The sequence below is a fragment of the Phalacrocorax carbo genome, chromosome 29, assembly GCF_963921805.1.
Source record: "Phalacrocorax carbo chromosome 29, bPhaCar2.1, whole genome shotgun sequence".
Classification (NCBI taxonomy): domain Eukaryota; kingdom Metazoa; phylum Chordata; class Aves; order Suliformes; family Phalacrocoracidae; genus Phalacrocorax; species Phalacrocorax carbo.
The window spans coordinates 1,340,450-1,362,013 of NC_087541.1; the positions used below are offsets into that span (position 1 = coordinate 1,340,450).

A 21,564-nucleotide genomic window follows, 5' to 3' on the forward strand; every position below is an offset into this window, starting at 1 on the left:
CATAGGCTCCGCGGTAACAAACGTTTATTTCCCACAATTTCCGTACAAAATCGGGGTGAGCGGCCCCTGTTAAGTGGGGCCGGTGGGGGGGGCCTCTGAACGAGGGCGGAACGGAGGCGTTAATGCGGTGGGCGGGGCGTGTGAGTGACAGCGGGGAGGGCGGGGCTTTGTGCCTGAGGGCCCAGCCCCCAGGAGCCCGCTGGTTGAGGGAGAGCTGGGAAGGGGCTGGGCCAGCCGGGGGCGGGGACGGCTCTCCCTGAAGGGCGGGGCTTTCCCCTGGGGCGGGGCTGAGGAGACACCTTAAAAGGGCCACACCTAATTGGGGCCAACCCCTTAAAAGGGCCATGCCCAGCCGAGGGACTTTAAAGGGCCCCACCAAACGGCGCCTTAAAAGGGCAACACAGAGCCAACACCTGAAAAGGTCAGTGCCACCTTTAAGAAGGGCTCGCCCCTTTTAAAGGCCTTCAGATGGAACCCTGTGGCCCCCACCTGAAACACGCAATAGGGTGTTGGGGGTGGGGGGGGGGCTCTGGGGTGTGAGGGGGTCCCTCAAAGGGGCATGTGGCGGGGAGGGTCCTTAAAAGGGTGGCGCCCAAGGGTCCTCAGAGGGGCAGCGCTCAGGACTCGTCCTCCATGCTGAGGCTGCTGCGGGGGCTGGAGGCACGGGAGGGGCCGGGGGAGGCAAGGAGGGCGCCTGGGGGGCCGAGGGGCGACAGCCCCCCACTATCATCCATCAGAATGTCATCCAAGCTCCCTTCAGCCCCCCCCAGGCCGAGGGGCAGGCCCAGCCCAGGGGGTAGGTCGTCGGCCAGTGCCAGGTCCAGGAGACACTGGGGAGTGGGGGGGCCCCCTGGGGGAAAGGGGGGCCCCCCGGGGGCCTCCTCGCACCCCCCCTCAGCCGCTGGAGGGCTCAGGGGGAGCCCGTGCAACTGTGCCTGCAGCTCCAGCTCCTGGGGGGACAGGGGGTGGGGGGGGAGGTGTCAGTGACCCAAGGGCCCTAACACACTCCCCAGTCCCACAGATCCCCCCAGACTCAGCACAGCCCAAACAGCCCCCCAGTAACACCCCCATTCCCCTGGTCCTTCTCCCCCCGACCCACAGGCATCCCCACCAGCTGACAACCCCACAGCCTCCCACTTCTAGGCATCCCAGCCCCATAAAGACCCCAACCCCCCCAGTCTGCCCCCCTCTGACCCCAGAGCCCCCCGCCCTCACAGAACCTCCCAGCCCTGCAGATCCCCAGTTCCGACCTTCCCAGCTCCATAAACCTCCTCCCCAACCCTGTAGGGCCCCCACCCCAACAACCCCAGACCTGGACACGGAGCTGGAGGCTGCGGTTCGCCTGTTCCAGGCGCTGCTGGTGCAGCTCAAGCTCACGGGAACGCTGTGTCTCCTTCTGCAGCTTGCGGATATAATCCACTGAGGCCTTCAGGATAGTGCCCTTGTTCCAGCGCATCTCCCTGCCGGCATCGGGACACCTGGGGTCCCGCTGGCGCCTGCCATGGGGACCCCAGATGCCAGGGTCCCTCCCAGGACCCGCACGGGTCCCCAGCACCCACCCAGATACCGGGCTCCCCTGGGGAGCGGTGTCCCCCCCCACTCACGGGTCGTTGGATTTGGGAATGAGGGTCCCTAATTCCTTGATGCGGTCGTTGATGTTGAACCGTCGGCGCCGCTCGACTGTGGGTGGAGGGGGAACGTGTCAGCCCTGCCGTGGCCCCTGCTGGGACCCCAGGCCCTTCCGGCCCCACCTCTTTTACCCCCCAGCTCACTCAGATTGTGGTTGTCCTTCTTCTGCCGCTCCTTCAGCAGCGCCTTCGCCTCCGTTTCTGGGGGCAGGAAAACAGTCATTGAACCCCCCCCAAGGCAGGACCCCAACCCTTCCCACTCCACAGGGATCCGCTGAACCCTCGCTGCTCTATAGGGACTCCCCCACACCCTTTCCATCCCACAGGGACCCCCTTGACCCTCCTCACCTTATAAGGACTTCCTCAACTTCTCCTACCACACAGGGAACCCCTGGACCCTCCCCGTGCTATAGGGCCTCCTCATGGATTCCCTGGCCCCTGTCTGCCCCACAGCCCCCTCCCCGCCTCACAGCGATCCTCAGGGCTCTCCCGTACCCCACACCTCCCCACCATAGTGACCCCTGCCAGGCGCCCTCCAGCCCCACGAGGACCTCCCCCAGGGAACCCTACACCCCGCAGGACCCCTTGGGCCCCCTCCCAGCCCCATGGGGACACCCCCAGGGTGCCCCAGGACCCCCTACCGGAGAGCTCAGCCTTGACGCGGGGCAGCTCGGCGGGGCAGGAACTGCTGCCACCCGGTGGGGGGCTGAACACCTCCAGGAGGGGTGCAGGGGCGGGCAGCTGGTGGGGGGTGGGGTCAGCATGGCCGTGCCCCCACAGACCACACCCACCCCGCCCAAACCACGCCTTCCCACCAAGCGCCTCCATCTCCCCCCTTGGCCAGGCTGGGTGAGCAGACCCCGCCCACAGGTGCTGAGGCCACACCCACACCGATCCAAGCCACGCCTCCTGTAGGTAACCACACCCATGCCTGTGCCCATCTTGGGCCCACCCCCTTGAACAGGCCACGCCCTCCCCATCCAGTTTGGGTGGCAGGCCGCGCCCATCTCTCAGGCCCCACCCCCAGCACTCCCCCACCCTTATATGGCAACCGGTCCCACCTGCTACTGCCTTATGTGGGGTGGAGGCCACGCCCCCTGTGGCTCTGATGGGTGGGGCTAGGAGAAGCCACACCCCCCAGCTGCCGTCCATAGGCCCAGCCAATGAGGCATGTGGGGCAGGGCTTGGACGAGCCGTGTCCCCCCCCCGCCCAAGCAAAAGGGGCGTTGCTGGTGGTACTCCCCGCCCCCCCAAGTCCCTTAAAGGGGCAGCACACCGTGTTTGGGAGCTGGAGGCCACCCTCGGCTGGACCGAAGCTGAGCAGGTCATCATAGCTGGATTCCAGACTGATGATCTCATCGATGACGTCATCAATCTGCATGAGAGCGGGGATAACCACAAATACATGTCCCAGCTCCGTACGACGTCAGAGGATTGCCTCACCACCCCCACGCCGCTTCACAGCCCCTCCCCCAGCACCACACCCCATTCTGCAGGGCTGACATCACGTTGCTCTAGCATTGCATCACAGCCCCCCACGTGACATCGCAGCCCCTCCTGGTGCCACCCCCCCTGCCAGAGGCACTCCCTCATCCCTCACCTCCTTCTCGGAGCCAGGGCCGATGTGGAGCAGGGCGAGGGGGCTGTGGGGGGCAGGGGGGGCCGGGGGGGGCCCCGGCGGGCTGGGGGGGCCAGGGGGGCCACGACCCAGGGCGGAGGTGAGGTACTGCCGGACCTGCTGCCGCTGGGCCGCCCGCAGGTGGTAGCGCGTGGGGTTCTCCAGGTGGGTCTGCACCTGGGGGAGGGGGGGGGGGTTAGGGCCAAGGGGGGTCAGGTCTGAGGGGGTCCCAGCCCCCCCTTTCCTGAGCCCCAGAACCCCTTGAATCCCAGCATGCCACACTCCATATCCCCTCTGCGCCAAGGTCCCCCACATCCCCCTGCCCCAGAGCTCCCCACAGCCCCCTGCCCCAGGGCCCCCCATATCCCCCAGGACCCCCCACATCCCCCCGCCCCAGAGCCCCCCGTATCTCCCCACCACAGGGCCTCCAACAACCCCCCACCCCAGAGCCACCCAAATCCTCCTGACCCAGGGCCCCACATAACCCCCCACCCCAGAGCCACCCAAATCCTCCTGACCCAGGGCCCCACATAACCCCCCACCCCAGAGCCCCCCACATCCTCCTGCCCCAGAGCTCCCCACATCTCCCTGCCCTGGGGCCCCCATATCCCCCAGAGCCCCCCACATCCCCCTACACCCCATTTTCCCCACCCCATTGGGGACCCCCACTTCCCAGTACACACCAGCCCCCCTGAGATCCTCCAGCACCCCATCACGCCCCCATCCCCCCCCTTTCTTTTCCACAGGGGTCTCACCTTGAGAACCTCAGGAGGCACATGGGGGGGCGCCCGGGCCGGTGGGGCGCCGACGGCAATGGCAGGCGAGGGGCCAGGGGCTGGGGGGGGACCGGGGGGGCCCCTCCTCTCTCTCTGCTCCTGCTCCTGTGCCTGCGCCCGCATCAGCTGCTGCCGCAGCAGCACCCGGGAGGAGGGGGGGGCAGCAGGAGGGGCTGCCATGGCCGATGAGGGGGCCGGCCCGGTGCTGCGGAGGAGGGTGTTAATGGGGGGGGGGGGCCGCAGGGACAGGGAGGGGGGCTGGGGGGTCACAGGTACCTCTGGGGCAGAGGCTGGCTCTTCAGGCAGTAGAAGGTGCCGGGGGCATCGGCAGGGGTGCCAGGGGTGTCTCCAGGGGGGTCCCCGGTGGGGTCACTGGGGGTGTCCCCGGGGGTCCCCCCACCAGGCGGCTCCCACTCAATGTCAGCCACGATCCCGGACTCAGGCAGCACTGAGCTCACGCTGCCCCAGGGGAGGGGAGTCAGCCCCCACCAGCCCCACAGGCCCTCCCAAGCACCCCCAGATCCATCTCCCAGCCCCACAGCACCCACAGCTCCCCCCCAAATCCCCCCGCCCCCGGATCCTTCTCCCAGCCCCGCAGCACCCACAGTTCCCCCCCCAGATCCCCCCCGCCCCCCAGCACACACAGATCCATCTCCCAGCCCCGCAGCACCCACAGTTCCCCCCCCAGATCCCCCCTGCCCCCCAGCACACACAGATCCATCTCCCAGCCCCGCAGCACCCACAGTTCCCCCCCCAGATCCCCCCTGCCCCCCAGCACACACAGATCCATCTCCCAGCCCCGCAGCACCCACAGTTCCCCCCCAGATCCCCCCTGCCCCCCAGCACACACAGATCCATCTCCCAGCCCCGCAGCACCCACAGTTCCCTCCCAGATCCCCCCTGCCCCCCAGCACACACAGATCCATCTCCCAGCCCCGCAGCACCCACAGTTCCCCCCCCAGATCCCCCCCGCCCCCCAGCACACACAGATCCCTCTCCCAGCCCCACAGCACCCAGTTCCCCCCCAGATCCCCCCCAACACCCCCAGATCCCTCTCCCAGCCCCGCAGCACCCAGTTTCCCCCCAGATCCCCCCCAACACCCCCAGATCCCTCTCCCAGCCCCGCAGCACCCACAATTCCCCCCAGATCCCCCCCAACACCCCCAGACCCCTCTCCCAGCCCCACAGCACCCAGTTTCCCCCCAGATTCCCCCCAGCACACCCAGATCCCTCTCCCAGCCCCACAGCACCCAGTTTACCCCCAGATCCCCCCCAAATCCCCTAGATCCCTCTCCCAGCCCCACAGCACTGCCAGAACCCCCAGATCCCCCCCAAATCCCCCAGATCCCTCTCCCAGCCCTGCATCACCCACGGTTCCCCCCCAGATCCCCCCACAGCCCCCAGATCCCCCCACAGCCCCCCAGCACTGCCAGAACCCCCCACAGCTTCTCTTGGGACACATTCCTCCCCACCCACAGCCCCCAGTCCCTCCTGGATCCCTCCAGATCCCCCAACCCCCTTAGGACCCCCCAAAATCCCTCCCATCCCCCCTGCAACCCCCCAGATCGCTCCTGCACCCCCAAGACACCCTCAACCTCCTCAACCCTCCTATGCCAACCCCCCCCAGCCCCCTCACATCCCGCAACCTACCCCCCCCAGCCCCACCATGGGGCAGTGCCCAGGGCACCCCCTGGGGCTACGGAGCCCCCCATTACCTGAGCAGCCGGAGAGTGTCAGGGGCGCTGGGGCCCTCCAGCAGGACATACACCGTGGGGCGCCCGGGGGGCGGCGCTGGGGGGGGGCCGGGGGGCGCGGGGGCCCCCTCGGCCGCCCCACGGGACATCGCCGCCCCCCGCGCCCCACGGCGCCTCTCAGGGGCTCCCTATGGGGCCGGGGGTGGGGGATGCTATGGGGCTGGGGGTGCGATATGGGGCTCAAGAAACTGCTATGGGGCCGGGGAGGCCCTATGGGGCTGCGGGGAGGCGTCTGTGAATTGTCCTGGGGCTGGGGCTTCCCCAGGCCTTGTGAGGGCGGTGGGGCTGGGGGCCACTATGGAGAGTCAGGGGTCTCAGGGGGTCCCCGTAGGGCCAGGGGGGGGTCCCGGTGCCCCGAGCGGGGGGCTGTGGGGCCGAGGCAGGAAGCGCTGGGTGATGGGGGGAGGGGGAGCTGGCAGGAAGTGACATCACGGAGGTGGGGGGGGGGGGGAAGCAGGGGGGACCCCGACACCCGCCCGGACGCCTGGGTCCCCGGGAAGGCCTGCGCTCCCCCGCCCGGACGCCTGGGTCCCTTTGGGGGGAGCAGGACCCCCCTGCACCCAGACGCCTGGGTCCCCCCGGAGCCCGGGGCGGGGGGAAGGGGGCTGCCCGGACGCCTGGGTCCCCTGGGGGGGTGCGTGGGGCTGACCCTCACCCGGACGCCTGGGTCCCACCCAGCCGTGTGGGTGGCGGGAGCCCCCCCGGCCACGCCACCCCCCGGAGCAGCACCCGCTGGGTGACGGTAAGAGGGGGGGGGGGTGTTGGGGGGGCTGCCCCGGGGCATTATGGGAAACAGGGGGTTTGGAGGAGGGGCTGGAGCCCCCCCCCCCCGGGGGGACCCAGGCATCCGAGCCTTGCCCCCCTCCCCCCCCCCCAACACGGGGCCATGCCGGGCTGGACGCCTGGGTCCCTTTGGCAGGGGGAGGGGTCACCCCTGGGCCCCTTTTGGGTGGGGGGGATGGACAGACGGACGCCTGGGTGCCTTTTGAGGGGAGGACAGACACACGGATGCCCAGGTCCCTGAGGGAGGGGCCGGGCAGGCGGAAGCGGGAGGAAGAGCTGGGAAGTGGGTCTGGGCAGGAGGTAGGGGGGCCGCAGCCCCTGCCCCCTGCCCCCCGCTGGGGGCCCCGGCACGCCAGGGGTGGGGGGCAGCGGGTGCCAGGTACCCCCCTGCCCCCCACCCCGGCTCACGGCTCCCTGCAGCACCCGGGGCCGATGGGTGCCGGCCCCACGCCCGCCCCGACATGGAGGTGAGGGGCCACATCATCCCCCCCGGCACCTACAGCCCTGCAGGTACGGTCACCCCTGACCTCCGACCCCTGACCCCACCCTGCTGCGTCCCCTCGTGCCCTGTGACCCCGCGACACCGCCCCCCACCCTGCTGTGCCCATGACTTCTGTCCCCCTGACCCCATGGTGCCCCGTGACCTTTGGTGCCCCCTGACCCCCCTGGTGCCCCCCCCCCCCCCCCAACCTCTGCTCCTGGTGCCCCCGACCTCTGCCCCCTGGTGCCCCTGACCTCTCCCCACCATGAGCCCTGGCGTCTCCAACCTCTGCTCCCTGCCACCCCTCATCTTTGCCCCGAACCCTGCCCCTGGTGCCCCCTGACCTCCGCCCCCTGACCTCCGCCCCCTGACCTCTGCCCCCTGACCTCCGCCCCCTGACCTCTGCCCGGCGCAGGGGCGCCCGCGGGGCGGCTGCAGGAGCTGCGGGAGCGGCAGCGGGGGCTGCGCCAGGCCCTGGGGCTGCGCCTGCGGGAGCTGCGGCGCCTCTGCCTGCAGGAGGCCGTGAGTCACCCCCGACCTCTGACCTCTGACCCCTTCTCTTCCACCCCACCCTCCCCCAGGGCCCCCCCACCTACAGGGCACCCTGAATCACTCCTGACCTTTGACCCCGGGGTTCCCCCCCAAACCCTCCCCAGTCTCACCCGGGTTCCCCCCCAACCTTCCAAAGCCCCGCCCCGGGACCCCCCACAGCCCCACCAGGAACGCCCCACACCTCTCTGCTCCCCCTGGGACCCCCCCTGGACCCTCCCAGAACCACCACAGCACCCCCCACCCACAGCCCCACTCCCGGCCCTCCCCACCCCTCCCAGTCCCCCTCCTCCCCTGGAGACCCCAGCTCCCCCCCCAGCCCCCCATCGCCCCCCCCACTGTGCACAGGAGCTGACAGGAAAGCTGCCCCCTGAGTACCCCCTGGAGCCCGGCGAGAGGCCCCAGCCCCCCCCACGCCGCCGGGCCGGGGGGGCCCCCCGGGGTCCCCCCCCTGAGGTAGGCAGGTGGGAACAGGGTGGGAACTGGGTGGGTGGGCAAGGGTCTGGGGCGGGGAGGGAGGCCAAAAACGTCCTTTCCCTCCACTGCGGGGTCCCGTGTCCCACCTGGGGGCGTGTCACCCACACCTCGAGGGTCCCACGGCAGCCCCCCAGTACCCCGGGGGTCCGTTCGCGTCCCCTGTGAGTCCTTCGCGGTCTCCATACGCGGTATGTCCCTTTGCGGCCCCCGTACCGCCATGGCGGCCCCCATGTCCCCCCCCCCATACCTCTCTAGCGGTCCCCTGTCCCCTCCCGGCCCCCGTACCGCCATGGCGGCCCCCATGTCCCCCTGTACGGCGGTCCCCGCGGCCCGGCCCGCCCCGGCCCCGCCGTGCCCCGTCCCGGTCCCGGCTCCCACAGGCGGCGCGGGCGGCCCGGCGGGAGGTGGCGGTGCAGGTACAGGTGGTGGAGGCCGCCCGGCGCCTTGCGGCCGCCCCGGGGCTGCCCCCCGAGCAGCGCCGCCGCCGCCAACGCTTGCAGGCCGAGGCGGCCCAGCGGCTCCGGCAGCTCCGCGCACAGCTTGGCGCCGCCGCGCACGGTGAGCGCCGTGGGGTCCCCAGGGCACCGGCGGGGAGGAGCGGGGGGGTCCCCAGGGCACCGGCGGGGAGGGGCGGGGGGGTCCCCAGGCCACCGGCGGGGAGGAGCGGGGGGGTCCCCAGAGGATCAAGGGAAGGAGTTGGGGGTCCCCAAAGCACTGGGGTGGTCCCCAGGGCACCGGCGGGGAGGAGCTGGGGGATCCCCAGAGTATCAAGGGAAGGAGTTGGGGGTCCCCAAAGCACTGGGGTGGTCCCCAGGGCACCGGCGGGGAGGAGCTGGGGGGTCCCCAGAGTATCAAGGGAAGGAGTTGGGGGTCCCCAAAGCACTGGGGTGGTCCCCAGGGCACCGGCGGGGAGGAGCTGGGGGGTCCCCAGAGGATCAAGGGAAGGAGTTGGGGGTCCCCGGAGCACTGAGTGGCGCGGGGGTGGTCCCAGGGCACTGGCAGGGAGGAGCTGGGGGGGTCCCCAGAGCATCATGGGGAGGAATTGGGGGTCCCCAGGGCACCGGGGGGAGGAGATGGGGGTCCCCAAAGCACTGGGGTGGTCCCCAGGGCACTGGCGGGGAGGAGCTGGGGGGTCCCCAGAGGATCAAGGGAAGGAGTTGGGGGTCCCCAAAGCACTGGGGTGGTCCCCAGGGCACCGGCGGGGAGGAGCTGGGGGATCCCCAGAGTATCAAGGGAAGGAGTTGGGGGTCCCCGGAGCACTGAGTGGCGCGGGGGTGGTCCCAGGGCACTGGCAGGGAGGAGCTGGGGGGGTCCCCAGAGCATCATGGGGAGGAATTGGGGGTCCCCAGGGCACCGGGGGCAGGAGATGTGGGGTCCCCAGAGCATATGGGGGAGGAGTTGTGGGTCCGTAGAGTGCTGGTCTGGGACCAGGAGATCCCCAGAGCACCTGGGGGGCGGAGCTGGGGTCCCCCCAGAGCACTGATAGGGAGGGGGGAGGCTTTTGGGGAGGGCCTAGCCTGGGGTAGGGGGGTTGGGAGGGGGCGTGTAGCCTTGTGGTGGGTCCCCAAGGTGGCAGAGCACGGTTTGGGGGGCCCCAGTGGCACTGACCCTTCTCCCTTGGCTCTGGTTCCCCCAGATGAGAACGGGTCCCTCTGCGACCTGCCTGCGCTGGAGAACGGTGAGTGCATGGGTCCCCCGGGGGGATCCCCCCAGGGGGGCACCCAGGTCCCACGCCGCGTCTCCCCACAGGGGCCCTGCCAGGGCTGCCCCCCCCAAAGCCCCCCCCAAGCGGAGCCAGCCGCCCCTCACCACCCCGGGCTGGATCTGGCAGCCCCGACCGCCGGCCACCCTGGCCTCCCGAGGCCGCTGTAGGGGGACCTGGCCGCCGCAGCTCCCTCGCCAGCCCTGCCAGGTGCGTGTCCACCCTCCCCAGCCCCCCAAACCCTTCCCCACCCCCATCCAACCCCCTGGGGGTCTCCCCACTCCCCTCTGACGGGGCACTGCGGCTCCCAGCCCGGCACGGACCCTGCCCCGCAGCGCCTCCAGCTTCGAGGGCCGCAGTGTCCCGGCCACCCCCGTCTTGGCTCGCAGCCCCTGTGCCCGCGGGCACCCGCTCTGCCGGTGAGCCTTTTGGGGGGAAAGAACGGGGAGGGGGGCAATTTAGGGTGTGCATGGGACAATCAAGGGGTGTGGGGAGCAGGGTGGGGGTGCAGAGGGCAGTGGGGGGGGTATGGGGTGCTCTGGGGGACACCAGCACCTCTGTCTCACCCCCTGTCCTCCCCCTCCCCAGCCCCGAAGCGCTGGGGCTGCCCCCCCGGCCCTGGTCGGGCAGCCAGGACTCGCAGCTTGGGGGGGCCCCGGCACCCGGCCCCCCCCCCACCGGCCCCCCGCACCCGCCGCAGCAACAGCTCGGAGGCCTTGATCGACTGGGGGAGCCCCCCCGAAAGTGCCCCCGAGGCTGCCCGGGGCCGGGGGGGCCCCCCCTCAGCCGAGCAGCGCCGCAGCCAGAAGTGGCTGGCTCTGGAGGGGCTGCGGGACTGGTACCTGCGGCACACGGGGGCCCCCCCAGCCGCCCCCCCTGGCCCTCGCCTGCCACCCCCTGGCCCTGCCTGGGCCCCCCGCCGCCGTGACCCCCCTGGTCTGCCCCACTCACTCAGCTACGCCGGGGCCCTGGCGCCCAGGTATGGGGTGCCCTGGGGGTACCGCGCACCCCTCTTTTAGGGGGGGGCATGGGGGCAAGCCCTGGTTTGGGGGCATGATGTGAGACCCCACCCAGGGAGGCTGAAATCCCTGGTTTGGGGACCCCCCTGTCCTTTGGGGACCCTCCCGTCCTTTGGGGATCAGTATGTATCCCATTGGCGACCCTGAATGTCCCCCCTTCAGGGGTCCCCATGCCCATTGGGGACCCCCAAGCATCATTACCTTGAGGACAAGGAAGGCCCCGATTTGGGGGCACAGATAGCTCCAGTTTGGGGGCCCCCATCTTTCAAGGACCCTTAAACGTCCCCAGACCGGGCACTCCCATGTGGGGACTGCTCATGCCTCACTAAGCTCTCTCGGGGGACACCCTGAATGTGCCCCCTTTGGCCCCCACCAAACCTCCCCCTTCAGCCCCACCCCACGGGGCACCCCCAGAACCCCCCAAGTTGCCCCCATTCAGGGTCCCCCAGCAGCCCCCCCAACCTGCCAGCAGCCCCACTTTTGGGGTCTCCCACAGGGGCCCCCTCCCCAATTCCCCCATGCTGGGGCTCCCCCCCAGCCCTTTTGGGGGGTCTGTCTTGCCTTGCCTCTTTTTTTTCCTCTTTTCTTTTCTTAATTCCAGGGGGAGACCACCCCATCCCCAGGACCTGGGGGGAGGGCCGATGGGGGACCCAGGCATCTGGGGAGGGGGGCAGGGGCTGTGTTTGGGGAGCTAATTCCTGTTTCTCTTCTCTCTCTTTTTCCTGTTTTTTGGGTTTTTGTGTGTGTGTGTGTTTTTCTCTTTATTTCTTTTATTTCCTTTTTATTCCCTCTGGACCCTTCTCTCCCTGCTCCCCCCTCACCCAGGGCCTCAGGGGACACCCCCACGGCCGCCCCCCCTCCCACCACGGACCCGCAGCCCCCCGGCACCCTGGTGTGACCCCCAAACCCAAGGGGTCACACCCCCCAAATCACTCCATTCTCCCCCCTTGCTGCGTGTGGGAAGAGCTCCCCAGATTTGGGTGGGCCCTCCTCTGAATTTGGGGGGAGATCCAAACCCAGGGCCCCCCCAGCTGCTCCTGGCGAGCAGTGGGTTTTGGGGGGCCCCTGTCACATGCTCCCCCTTGGGAGCAGGGGTCTGGCGGGAGGGGGGGAACACAGTGGGCTTCAATACAGAGACCTGCTGCCATACCTTGCCTGGCTCTTTTGTGGGGGGAAACGCTGCCAACTTGGGGTTCCTCACTGCCCAAGTAGGTTGGGTCCCTATATATTTCATATGTCCCCAGGGGCTGTCTGCATGGTCTGGGGGTGGGGATGGATGCCTATATATTCTTGGGGGGATCTGTGTATTCCAGGGGGGGCTCTGTGTGGCACCTACATATTTCTGGGGGGAGTGTGTGTGGTATATATATGGATTTGGCAGCTGTACATACCTGTAAAGCATCTATAGAGCCCTGCAAGAGCCTATATGTTTCTAGGGAGGGTCCATACAGGTGTGTCTATATGTTCCTGGGAGGCACCTGTGTGACCCCTATATATCCCTGCAGGGTGGCTGCGTGCAGCCCAGGGGAGGCCATCTGGCCCCTGTATGTTTTGAGGGTGCCTGTACAGCTTCTATAGGGCCCGGGGGGTTCCGTCGGGCTCCTGCGTGGCCCTGGGAGGGAGCAAAGGGACCGTGGGTGGCGGGGAAGGCCCCGAGAGCTGCGGGAAGCCCTGTGCTCTGCATCGCACATGGGGAGCCTCGGTCTATAGGCGTAGGCCACGCCCCCCGGGCGGGGCCACGCCCCCACGGCGCGCCGCTGTTCCGGGGGCACGCCCCCAAGTGAGGCCGCGCCCCCAATACAACGGTCCGTCCCCGGCCAAGTGAGGGCCCGCCCACCACCCTGGCCCCACATCGCCCCAGCGCCGCGGGCGGCCAATCGGCGGGCGGAGGCGGCGGGCGGGGCGCGTTCCCATTGGCCGGCGGGGCAGCAACGCGCTTGCATTGGCCGGCCGGGAGGCAGCGCGGCGGAGGCAGAGGCGGCGAGCCTGGCGGCGTGCGGGAGAGCGGCGCGGTGCAGCTGAGGTGACGGGAGGCGGAAGGGAGGGGAGGGGGGGCACTCCGTGGGGCAGGGGGGACACACCGGGGGGCCCCGTCCGGTGCGGGGGGGAGGGGGAGGCCGCTTCCCCCCTCCTCATCCCGTTTCCGCCTTCCCCCCCCCCACAGTGCAGCGAGGACCGTAGCGGCGTTGCCATGGCGACGACGGTGCACCCCTACTGGCCACGCTCGCTGCCGCTGCCGGGCTACATCGCCAGCACGCGGCCTGGCTGGCAGTGCGCAGGCGCGGTGGCAGCGGTCGGGGCGGGGCTACTGGCGCTGGGCTGGGTGTTGGGCGGGGCGAGGGGCGGGGCGAGGGGCGGGGCTTCGCGGAGCCCCGCCCGCCGGCTGGCCCTGGGCTGGTTCCTGATGTGCGCGGGGGTGCACGGCGTGCTGGAGGGGTACTTCAGCCTGCGGCACCAGGAACTGCCCGCCGCCACCGGGCTGCTGGCCGACGTCTGTGAGCACTGGGGTGGGGTCCTGCAGGGGGGCTGGGGCCCTTTGGGGGGCGTCCCCGGTCACCTGGGCCCTTTGGGGGGGGTCCCCGGTCACCTGGGGCCCTTTGCGGGGGCGTCCCCATGGGCGTTAGTGGGCCCTGAAGGGAAAAGGGGGTTCTCTGGACACCTGGGGAGGGGGATACGCTGTGGGGGAGGGCCCTGAGGTGGGGCTGGGAGGCCCCTGGGTGCCTGGGTCTCCTAAGGGGGGGGTCTGGGTTCCGTCGGGGGGGCCTGGTCATCTGGGTCCCTTTGGGGAGGGGTCCTGGTCCCTTTTGGGGGGGTCGTGGTCACCTGGGTCCCTTTTGGGGGGGGTGTCTCCTGGGGCATTAATGGGCCCTTAGGGGTAAAGGAGGTTCCCTGCACACCTGGGTGAGGGAGGGCCCTGGTGTGGGAGTGGGTGCTTCCTGGGTCCCCTGGGGGTTTTGGGGGGGTGGGACACTTGCCTGCCCTGCCCTGGCACCCAGATCCCATCTGCCAACCCCTTGCTGCCCGCAGGGAAGGAATATGCCAAAGCTGACAGCCGCTACATGACGTGAGTTGGGGGTGGCGGGCGGGGAGAGGGGTGTCCAAGGGACCTCAGTGTCCAGGCTGATCCCCCTGTCTGTTCCCCCCCCCCCCCCACAGGAGTGATGACTTCACGGTTGCCATGGAGACTGTGACAGCCTGGGCCTGGGGTCCCCTCAGCTTCCTCACCTTCCTCGCCTTCCTGCGGCACCACCCCACTCGCTACGTCCTGCAGCTCCTGGTCTCCCTTGGTACACCACGGGCCCCCATGTGCCCTGGGGTGGGCTTGGGAGGGTCCCTGGAGCCCCCAGCCCACCCTGACACCTGCCTTCCTGCGTCCAGGGCAGCTCTATGGGGACGTGCTGTACTTCGCCACGGAGGCGCGGGCAGGCTGGGCCCACAGTGATCCCCGGCCCCTCTACTTCTGGGGCTACTTCGTGGGGCTCAACGGGCTGTGGGTGCTGGTGCCTGGGGCCCTCCTGGCCGACGCTTGCAGTCACCTCGCCGCCGCCCAGCGCGCCTTCGACCGCCCCCGCCACAAGACCCGCTGAGCCCAGGCGCCCTGGGCCCCCTCACAGCGGCTGGATGCCGGGGTCTCCCTCCACAATGCTGGGGCGCCTGGGTGCCCTCCACACCCACCCCCCCAAGGGGCTGCTCGGGGTGAATTTGGCACAGGGGGGGTCCCCGAGTTCTCCAGAGAAGGATTCGGCGCCTGCCTGGACACCTGCGACCCCTTGGGATGAGCCCAGTGTGGAGATCGTGTGTCATCACCCCCCAAGAGCTGGGGGAGGGCGGCCCCGATGCCTGGATACCCTCGGGGGTGCAGGGGGACCCCACCCCTGCCACCGGGAGCGTCCGGTGGGTTTTAATAAAAAGGCTGGAAATGGAGGAGCTGGAAATGGGGTGGTGGGTCTGTGCTGGGGGGGGGGGGCCCTGACTGCCTGGGACTGCTGGGAGGGGCGTGGCCTGTCGGGAGTGACACCTGCAGGGGCGGTGTCAGGGGAGGGGGCGTGGCCGGTGGGGAGTGACACCTACAGGGGGTGGTGTCATGGGAGGGGGTGCGGCCTGCAGGGATTGACACCTGCGGGGGTGGTGTCATGGGAGGGGGCGTGGCTAATGCATTGGCTCCGCCTCAGCTGCTCCACGGCCAATGGGAAATGAGGCCACCTGCTGTGGCAATGGGTGGGCGGGGTTAGGCGCTGGCCAATCAGAGCTGGGAGCTTTTTCGCTGCTCCCGCCCACCCCAGTGCGCTGAGGTCGGACGCACCACCCCTCGCCGGGTGGCCAATCAGCGCTTCCTCTCTCCTTAAGTCTCGCCCTCGCTCCGTCGCCGCCCAACCAGCGTCAGCTATCTCGGCGGCCCGGCCGCACCGCCCAACCAGCGCCCTTTACTTCGTTAACTCCCGCCTCCTTAACCAGCCAATTAGCGCCCGTGCCTTCCTTGGGAACCGCCCCTCTCTCGCCGCCCAACCAGAGCCCGCTCCCGGGCAGCCACCCCTACCCGCGCTCGCCCCAATCAGCGAGCGCTCCCGCTCCGCCCCCCGCCCAATCAGCGGGCAGCCGCGCCGTCGCCGGGGCGACGCCGGTCCCGCCCCTTCCCTGCCCTCCCTCCCCGCCGGCCTCCGAGCGGGCGGGACTTCCGATCCGCCCGTCGGCCAATGGGAGCGCGGCGAGATCTCCGCCGGCCAATGGGTGAGCGGTCGGCGGGCGAGGCGGAAGCGCGGCGGCGGGGTCAGAGGGCGCCGCTGTTGATGTTGACACGGGCCCGGCGGCGGCGGTGGTGGCAGCGACCGCGCTCCGCGGCCCGACAACTCCGGCCTCGCCGCCGCAACCGCGGGGGGGCCTTGCCCAGGCCCCCCCGGCTCCGTGGGAACCGCCGGTAGCACCAGCGCCACCGGTACCCGCCGCCTCCCGCGGCCCGGCGGGGCCTCCCGGGCCCAGTTCACCCTTCCCCGGTTCCCCCCCCCATCCCGTTCCCCCTTTTCCAGTTTCCCCTTCCCAGTTCCCCCCCCGGCGCCGCCCGATGCGCGCCCCACCATGACGATCCTCCCGAAGAAGAAGCCGGTACCGGCACCCGACGGCGACACCGATTCGGGCCCGGACGCCGGCCCCGAACGTGGAGCGGACGCCGGCCCTGAGCGCGGCCCCGGCGGCGTGGGCGAGCCCGGCGGCCCTGGCGGGGTTGGGGGGCCGCGGCCCAGGGCTTCGCCGCCGCCGCCGCTGCGGGGCTGGGCCGGGCTGCCCGCCGCCGGCTCGCCCCCCCCCGCCGGTCCTGGCGGCCCCGGCGGCGGCGGCCCCGGCGCGGGGGATGGGCCCGGGTCTCTGCTGGGGCTGGAGGCGGCGGCGCTGGGGCTGCCCGAGCCCCGCGGTCCCGGTGGGGGCGGCGGCGGCGGCGGCCCCGGACACAGCAAGCGGCGGCGGCGCGGAGGGGCCGGGCCCAGCGGCGGCCCCGGTGGCGGCGGTCCCGGCTGCGGCGGCCCCGGCGGGATGGGGCTGGGGCTGGGGCTGGGCCCCGGAGGCAGCCCCGGCCCCGACGAGGCGGGAGGCGGCTACAACAGCGAGGACGAGTACGAGGCTGGGCGGGTGGAGATGGACCCGGCCACGGCCGAGCAGGTGCGGGGGGACGGGGGACACCGGGACAGGTGCGGGGGGACGGGGGACACCGGGACAGGGGCGACATGGGGACCGGGGTGGACCGAGGGGACAGAGGGGATGCGGGCACTGGGGGGGGGACTGCGGGACACTGGACCGGGGGGGCTGGGGACACTGGAATAGGGGGGTTGTGGGCACCAGGGTGACACCGGATGGGGGAATGCAGGCCCTGGGTGAACCTGAGTGGCCTGGGGGCGGTTGGGGTCCCCCGAGTGTCCCCATGTTTTCACCCCACGTGTCATACAAGGTGCTTGACCCCACCACGTCTGTCCCCCCGCCCCCCATGTTCCCCCACTGTGTCGCTACGCTCTCCCATCCCCTAATGTGTGCGTGTGTGTCCCCCTCGCATCACTCGGGGACCCACCCTATGCTTTTCCCATGTCGAACGGGGGGGTCGGGGGGTGGGGTCGGGTCCCTGTCCCATGCGGTGCCGACGCCGAGCCCGGCTGTGTCTCCAGCAGGAGCACCGGTTCGAGAAGGCGCTGCGGGAAAAGAAAGGCTTTATCATCAAACGCATGAAGGAGGACGGTGCCTGCCTCTTCCGGGCTGTGGGTGAGCCCTGCGCCCCTCCCGTGCCCTCCCTCCCCCCCCCCCATACTGCGCCCCAGCACGGGGCTCCCAGTGTCTGTGGGGGGGGGGGCTGACACTCCCCTCACTGTCCCTTTCTGTGTCCCCCCCCCGTCTGGGTGCTGCCAGCTGACCAGGTGTATGGAGACCAGGACATGCACGAGGTGGTGCGCAAGCACTGCATGGACTATCTGGTGAGGGACTGGGGGGCTCTGGGAGGGGACTGGGGGGCTCTGGGGGCTGTGAGGATGTGCTGGGAGCCATGGGAGGGTGATTGGAAGAGGACTCGGGGGCAGCTGGGGGTTCTGGGGGGTGTGAGGATGTGCTGGGAGCCACAGGAGGGGGGATTGGAAGGTGAACTGGGGGACACTGGGGCAGACTGGGAAGGCATTATAGCTCGGGGGGACGCTGGGCTGCTGTCCCACCCTCCCCAAAGTCCCCGGGTGTTCTTGAGGTCCCCGGTGTCCCCAGGGGTCCCCCACTCCCTATCCCCCATGTCCCTGGGGCAGCCCCGCGGTCCTGTGGTGTCCCCATACTCCCCACCGCCCCGCCGCATCCCTCCCCGCCCCGGGGCTGCCCCGCCGTCCCCAGCGTCCGTCGCCAACGTCCCCTCACCGCAGATGAAGAACGCCGACTACTTCTCTAACTACGTGACGGAGGATTTTACCACCTACATCAACCGCAAGCGCAAGAGCACGTGCCACGGGAACCACATCGAGATGCAGGCCATGGCCGAGATGTACAACCGCCCCGTCGAGGTCTACCAATACGGCACCGGTGCGTCCACCCTGCCGGGCCCTGGGGACAGTGGGGAGGGGTTCCCTGAGGTGCCACGGGGATCCCCAGCATGCTGGGGGGTTCCCTGTGGCCTTCTGGGGCTCCCCAGGGTGCTGAGGGGGTGTCTCTGTGGTGCCCTGGAGGTCCCAACAGCGTTCTGGGGTCCCCGAGGTGCTTTAGGGATTTCTGGGGTACCCCAGGGAGATGTGGATTTCTCTGAGGTGCTGACGGGGCTTTCTGTGGTGTCCCTGGGGGTCCCCAAGGTGCTGTAGGGGGCTCTGGGGTCCCTGAGACCCCGTAGGATGCTGATGTGGGGGCCCCTGGGTGGCTGGAGGGTCCCCAGGGTGCTGCTGGAAGGTCTTCACATACCTGTGGGTTGGCTGGAGGGTCCCTGCGCATCCCTGGGTGCTGTTGGGGGGTCCCCACGTGCCTGTGGGGTGGCTGGAGGGTCCCTGCGCATCCCTGGGTGCTGTTGGGGGGTCCCCACGTGCCTGTGGGGTGGCTGGGGAGTCCCTGCGCATCCCTGGGTGCTGTTGGGGTGTCCCCACGTGCCTGTGGGGTGGCTGGGGAGTCCCTGCGCATCCCTGGGTGCTGTTGGGGGGTCCCCACGTGCCTGTGGGGTGGCTGGAGGGTCCCTGCGCATCCCTGGGTGCTGTTGGGGGGTCCCCACGTGCCTGTGGGGTGGCGGGCGTGCTGACGGGGTGCCCGCAGAGCCCATCAACACCTTCCACGGGATTCAGCACAACGAGGATGAGCCCATCCGGGTCAGCTACCACCGCAACATCCACTACAACTCCGTTGTCAACCCCAACAAGGCCACCATCGGTGTGGGGCTGGGGCTGCCCTCCTTCAAACCGGGGGTCAGTGGGGCTGCGGGGGTCGGGGGGACCCGGGACCCCCATTGCCATGGGGCGGGGGTGCCTCCCTCTACTGCATGGAGTCTCTAGGTGGGCCCTGTGGGTCCTGGGACTGTCCCTGCCCCATGTGGGTGGGGCCACTGAGGGGGCGTGGCAACACTTAGCCCTGCCCCAACAGCCTTTTATTGTCTAAGGGGGTGTGTCTAAGGACCCCACCCTATTCTAGGGGTGGAGCCTGGCCCTGGGGGTGTGGTTTGCTGGGGCGTGGCTGAGTATGGCGCTGCCCCTTGCTGGTAGTGCCATGCCAGGGTGGAGCTGGGGGGTGGAGCCTGGTGTAATGGGGTGGAGCCTGGTGTAATGGGGTGGAGCCTGCTGGGGGTGTGGCTTCTTAATGGAGGAGGATCCAAGGTAGCCCTCCCCCAACTGGAATATGGGGGTGTGGCCTCGCCTGGCCCCGCCCCCGCTAGCATGGTCTGGGGAGCTGAAGCCACGGGGTGGGGCCTTATCGTTGGGGGCGTGGCCGTCGGGGTGGGCGTGTCCAAGCGTGGCCCCGCCCACAGCTGGCGGAGCAGTCCCTGATGAAGAGCGCCATCAAGACCTCGGAGGAGTCCTGGATCGAGCAGCAGATGCTGGAGGACAAGAAGCGGGCGACCGACTGGGAGGCCACCAACGAGGCCATCGAGGAGCAGGTGGCCCGCGAGTCCTACCTCCAGTGGCTGCGTGACCAGGAGAAGCAGGCCCGGCAGGTGGGGCACCCCACGACCCCCCCCCGGGGGGTAGGGACCGCCAGCGGTCCCCCTCAGGGCGGTCCTGGGGTCCCCGCCCCCCCCCACCCCCGTGTCCCTCCCTGGCTGCCCACCCGGGGCCGGTGGTGGCCCTGGCGGGGGGGTGACGCGCCTCCCCGTGTCCCCACAGCCCCGTAAGGCCAGCGCCACGTGCAGCTCGGCCACGGCGGCAGCGGCCAGCGGCCTGGAGGAGTGGAGCGGGCGCTCGCCCCGGCCCCGCAGCGCCGCCCCCTCGCCCGAGCACCCCGGCCTGCACCCCGAGGCGTCCGGCCACAAGCCCCCCTCGCCCAGCGCCCCCCCGCCCGGCAAGCCCCCCTCGCCCTGTGCCCCAGGTGGGTGTCCCCGGGGTGCTGGCGGGCTCAAAGTGGGCGCCACAAGGTGGGGGGAGGGTGGAAACTGGGTATTGCGGGGTTCTGAGGGCCTCAAAGTGGTTGTTACAGGGTTCTGGAGGTTCCAAAGCAGGTTCTGGGTGGTGCTGGGGTCAGGAGTCCCAACCTGGCGTTTATGGGGGGCGAGGGACCCCCAAGCAGGTGCTGGGGATGGTTATGTGGCCCCAAACTGGGAGTTATGGGGCGTTGGGAGCCCCAGCTACTATGAGGATGGGGGGTGAAATGGGCATAGGAGGGTGCTGGTTGGGACAGGGGGCTGCGGGGGGTCCTCGGGGCTGGTGTGCCTGGACCACCACCCCCCCACCATGTGCCTGCCCCCCCCACCAGGGACCAGCAGCCAGCTGGGGGCGGGTGGAGGCCGGGCCACCCCCCCACTGGTGTCCCTGTACCCCGCGCTGGAGTGCCGTGCCATCATGCAGCAGATGTCTCCCACCGCCTTTGGTGAGTGGTGGGGGGCTGGGGGGATCTGGGGCTGGGGGGGATTCTCAGTCTGGGGCGGGTGTTGGACTCCTGGGGTTGCAGGGGTCTTGGTGGGGGAGGGGTTGGGTTGGGGGAGACTTTGGGGTGTTGGGATATGTGTCATTTTAGGGTGGGAATCCTGGGTTTGGGGACATTGGTTATGGTTTTGGGGGTGAGTCCTGAGTTTTGGGGGTTTCAGCTTGGCAGCGCTGTGGATCTGGGGGAAAACATCTTCCCTGGAGGATTTGTGCCCTCTTTCCACACTCTGGGGAGACACAAAATCTCTAATTTGGGGGGTAGCCAAGCTATGGTCCCCGTGTCAGGGCTCGTTGCTGCCTTCTCTGGGCAAGGTTGGGGGGACCATGGGGGGACCAGCAGGCACCCATGCCTCCCCCACACCCCCCCTTAAACTCCACCCTTCCTCCCCTCCCGCACAATTGTTGGGGCCCCCCCTAGGCCTGAACGACTGGGAGGATGACGAGATCCTGGCGTCGGTGCTGGCCGTCTCGCAGCAGGAGTACCTGGAGACCATGAAGACCTCCCGCCACAGAGACCCCGCTGCCGACAAGAGTTGATATTGAATCCCTGGACTGCACCCCGGCCCCCCACCGCCGCCCCCCCGGCCCCCCCCAGGGACCTCTAGGTGCATGGCGGCCCAGGCCGGGGGGAGCGTTTTATTTTGGGGAACCCCCCTCCCCACTTTCATGGGACACCTCCTGACCGGGGAGGGGAGGGGGACACAGCGCTGGACGCCGCGGGACAAACCTCGGCAGTTTTGGGGGGCGGGGGGGAAAAGCCCCCCCTGCCCCCCTAATTACACCTGGAAGGAAGAGGGGGGACTGGGAGAAGGGGGGGGGAGGGTGGGGGGCTCCTATTTTTTGTAGGCTCTCCCCTTTATTTCCTGGTGGGATTGTGTGTGTGGGGAGAGGGGGGTCACCCTCTTTGCCCCCCACCCCTGCTGGGGGTCCTGCACCCCACCCCGGCCCCTCAGCCCCCCAGGGTGAGGGAGGGTTGGGGTGGGGGTCCTGCCCCCCGACACCCATCTATGCCCTGTTATTAAACTGATGCCCAGCAGCCCCCGGCCCTGTCTCTTCATGGGGAGGGGGGAATCATGTCCTCTGACACCACCACCCCCTTTCCCCAGTGCAGGCTTGCGGGGTCCCCAGGCCCTGCGGGGGGGCGGGGGGGGGGGCGTGCTGGCTCCTTCCAGGGCGGTTTTGGGGGGGTTAGGGGCGTGCGAGCGCTAGGACCTGCG

General features: G+C 70.0%; 4 protein-coding genes across 8 annotated transcripts; 3 read left to right on the forward strand and 1 right to left on the reverse strand.

Moving 5' to 3' along the window:
- Positions 1 to 7: 7 nt before the first annotated feature.
- Positions 8 to 6,210, reverse strand: TFE3 (transcription factor binding to IGHM enhancer 3). The gene is made up of 10 exons (XM_064475510.1): positions 5,738 to 6,210; positions 4,299 to 4,481; positions 4,002 to 4,227; positions 3,229 to 3,423; positions 2,905 to 3,003; positions 2,270 to 2,369; positions 1,773 to 1,829; positions 1,605 to 1,680; positions 1,313 to 1,460; positions 8 to 950 (listed from the first exon to the last, which is right to left on the reverse strand). Exons 1-10 carry the CDS (start codon positions 5,863 to 5,865, stop codon positions 618 to 620), a joined length of 1,545 nt encoding a protein of 514 aa, XP_064331580.1. The 5' UTR covers positions 5,866 to 6,210; the 3' UTR covers positions 8 to 617.
- Positions 6,211 to 6,217: 7 nt separating this feature from the next.
- On the forward strand, positions 6,218 to 11,934 carry CCDC120 (coiled-coil domain containing 120). 4 transcript variants are annotated; one of them, XR_010376588.1, is made up of 10 exons: positions 6,654 to 6,792; positions 6,980 to 7,069; positions 7,456 to 7,562; positions 7,938 to 8,045; positions 8,447 to 8,624; positions 9,703 to 9,744; positions 9,816 to 9,978; positions 10,080 to 10,187; positions 10,357 to 10,747; positions 11,613 to 11,934. XR_010376588.1 is itself a non-coding variant. In XM_064475513.1 (9 exons), the coding sequence occupies exons 2-9, from the start codon at positions 7,021 to 7,023 to the stop codon at positions 10,694 to 10,696; spliced, it is 1,095 nt and encodes a 364-aa protein (XP_064331583.1). In that variant the 5' UTR covers positions 6,218 to 6,518; positions 6,980 to 7,020; the 3' UTR covers positions 10,697 to 11,934. The 4 variants fall into 4 exon arrangements, 3 of the variants coding, with proteins under 3 accessions (XP_064331583.1, XP_064331584.1, XP_064331582.1); XM_064475513.1 differs by lacking the exon at positions 6,654 to 6,792 and adding an exon at positions 6,218 to 6,518 and having other exon boundaries at positions 10,357 to 11,934; XM_064475514.1 differs by having other exon boundaries at positions 6,654 to 6,859; positions 10,357 to 11,934.
- Positions 11,935 to 12,701: 767 nt separating this feature from the next.
- Positions 12,702 to 14,711, forward strand: EBP (EBP cholestenol delta-isomerase). Its single transcript, XM_064475517.1, has 5 exons — positions 12,702 to 12,810; positions 12,952 to 13,282; positions 13,815 to 13,851; positions 13,944 to 14,074; positions 14,166 to 14,711. Exons 2-5 carry the CDS (start codon positions 12,979 to 12,981, stop codon positions 14,372 to 14,374), a joined length of 681 nt encoding a protein of 226 aa, XP_064331587.1. The 5' UTR covers positions 12,702 to 12,810; positions 12,952 to 12,978; the 3' UTR covers positions 14,375 to 14,711.
- Positions 14,712 to 15,538: 827 nt separating this feature from the next.
- On the forward strand, positions 15,539 to 21,383 carry OTUD5 (OTU deubiquitinase 5). 2 transcript variants are annotated; one of them, XM_064475508.1, is made up of 9 exons: positions 15,539 to 16,436; positions 16,934 to 17,027; positions 17,172 to 17,236; positions 17,663 to 17,819; positions 18,531 to 18,679; positions 19,237 to 19,422; positions 19,592 to 19,793; positions 20,178 to 20,291; positions 20,766 to 21,383. In XM_064475508.1, the coding sequence occupies exons 1-9, from the start codon at positions 15,861 to 15,863 to the stop codon at positions 20,882 to 20,884; spliced, it is 1,662 nt and encodes a 553-aa protein (XP_064331578.1). In that variant the 5' UTR covers positions 15,539 to 15,860; the 3' UTR covers positions 20,885 to 21,383. The 2 variants fall into 2 exon arrangements, with proteins under 2 accessions (XP_064331578.1, XP_064331579.1); XM_064475509.1 differs by having other exon boundaries at positions 16,937 to 17,027.
- The last annotated feature ends 181 nt before the right edge of the window (positions 21,384 to 21,564 follow it).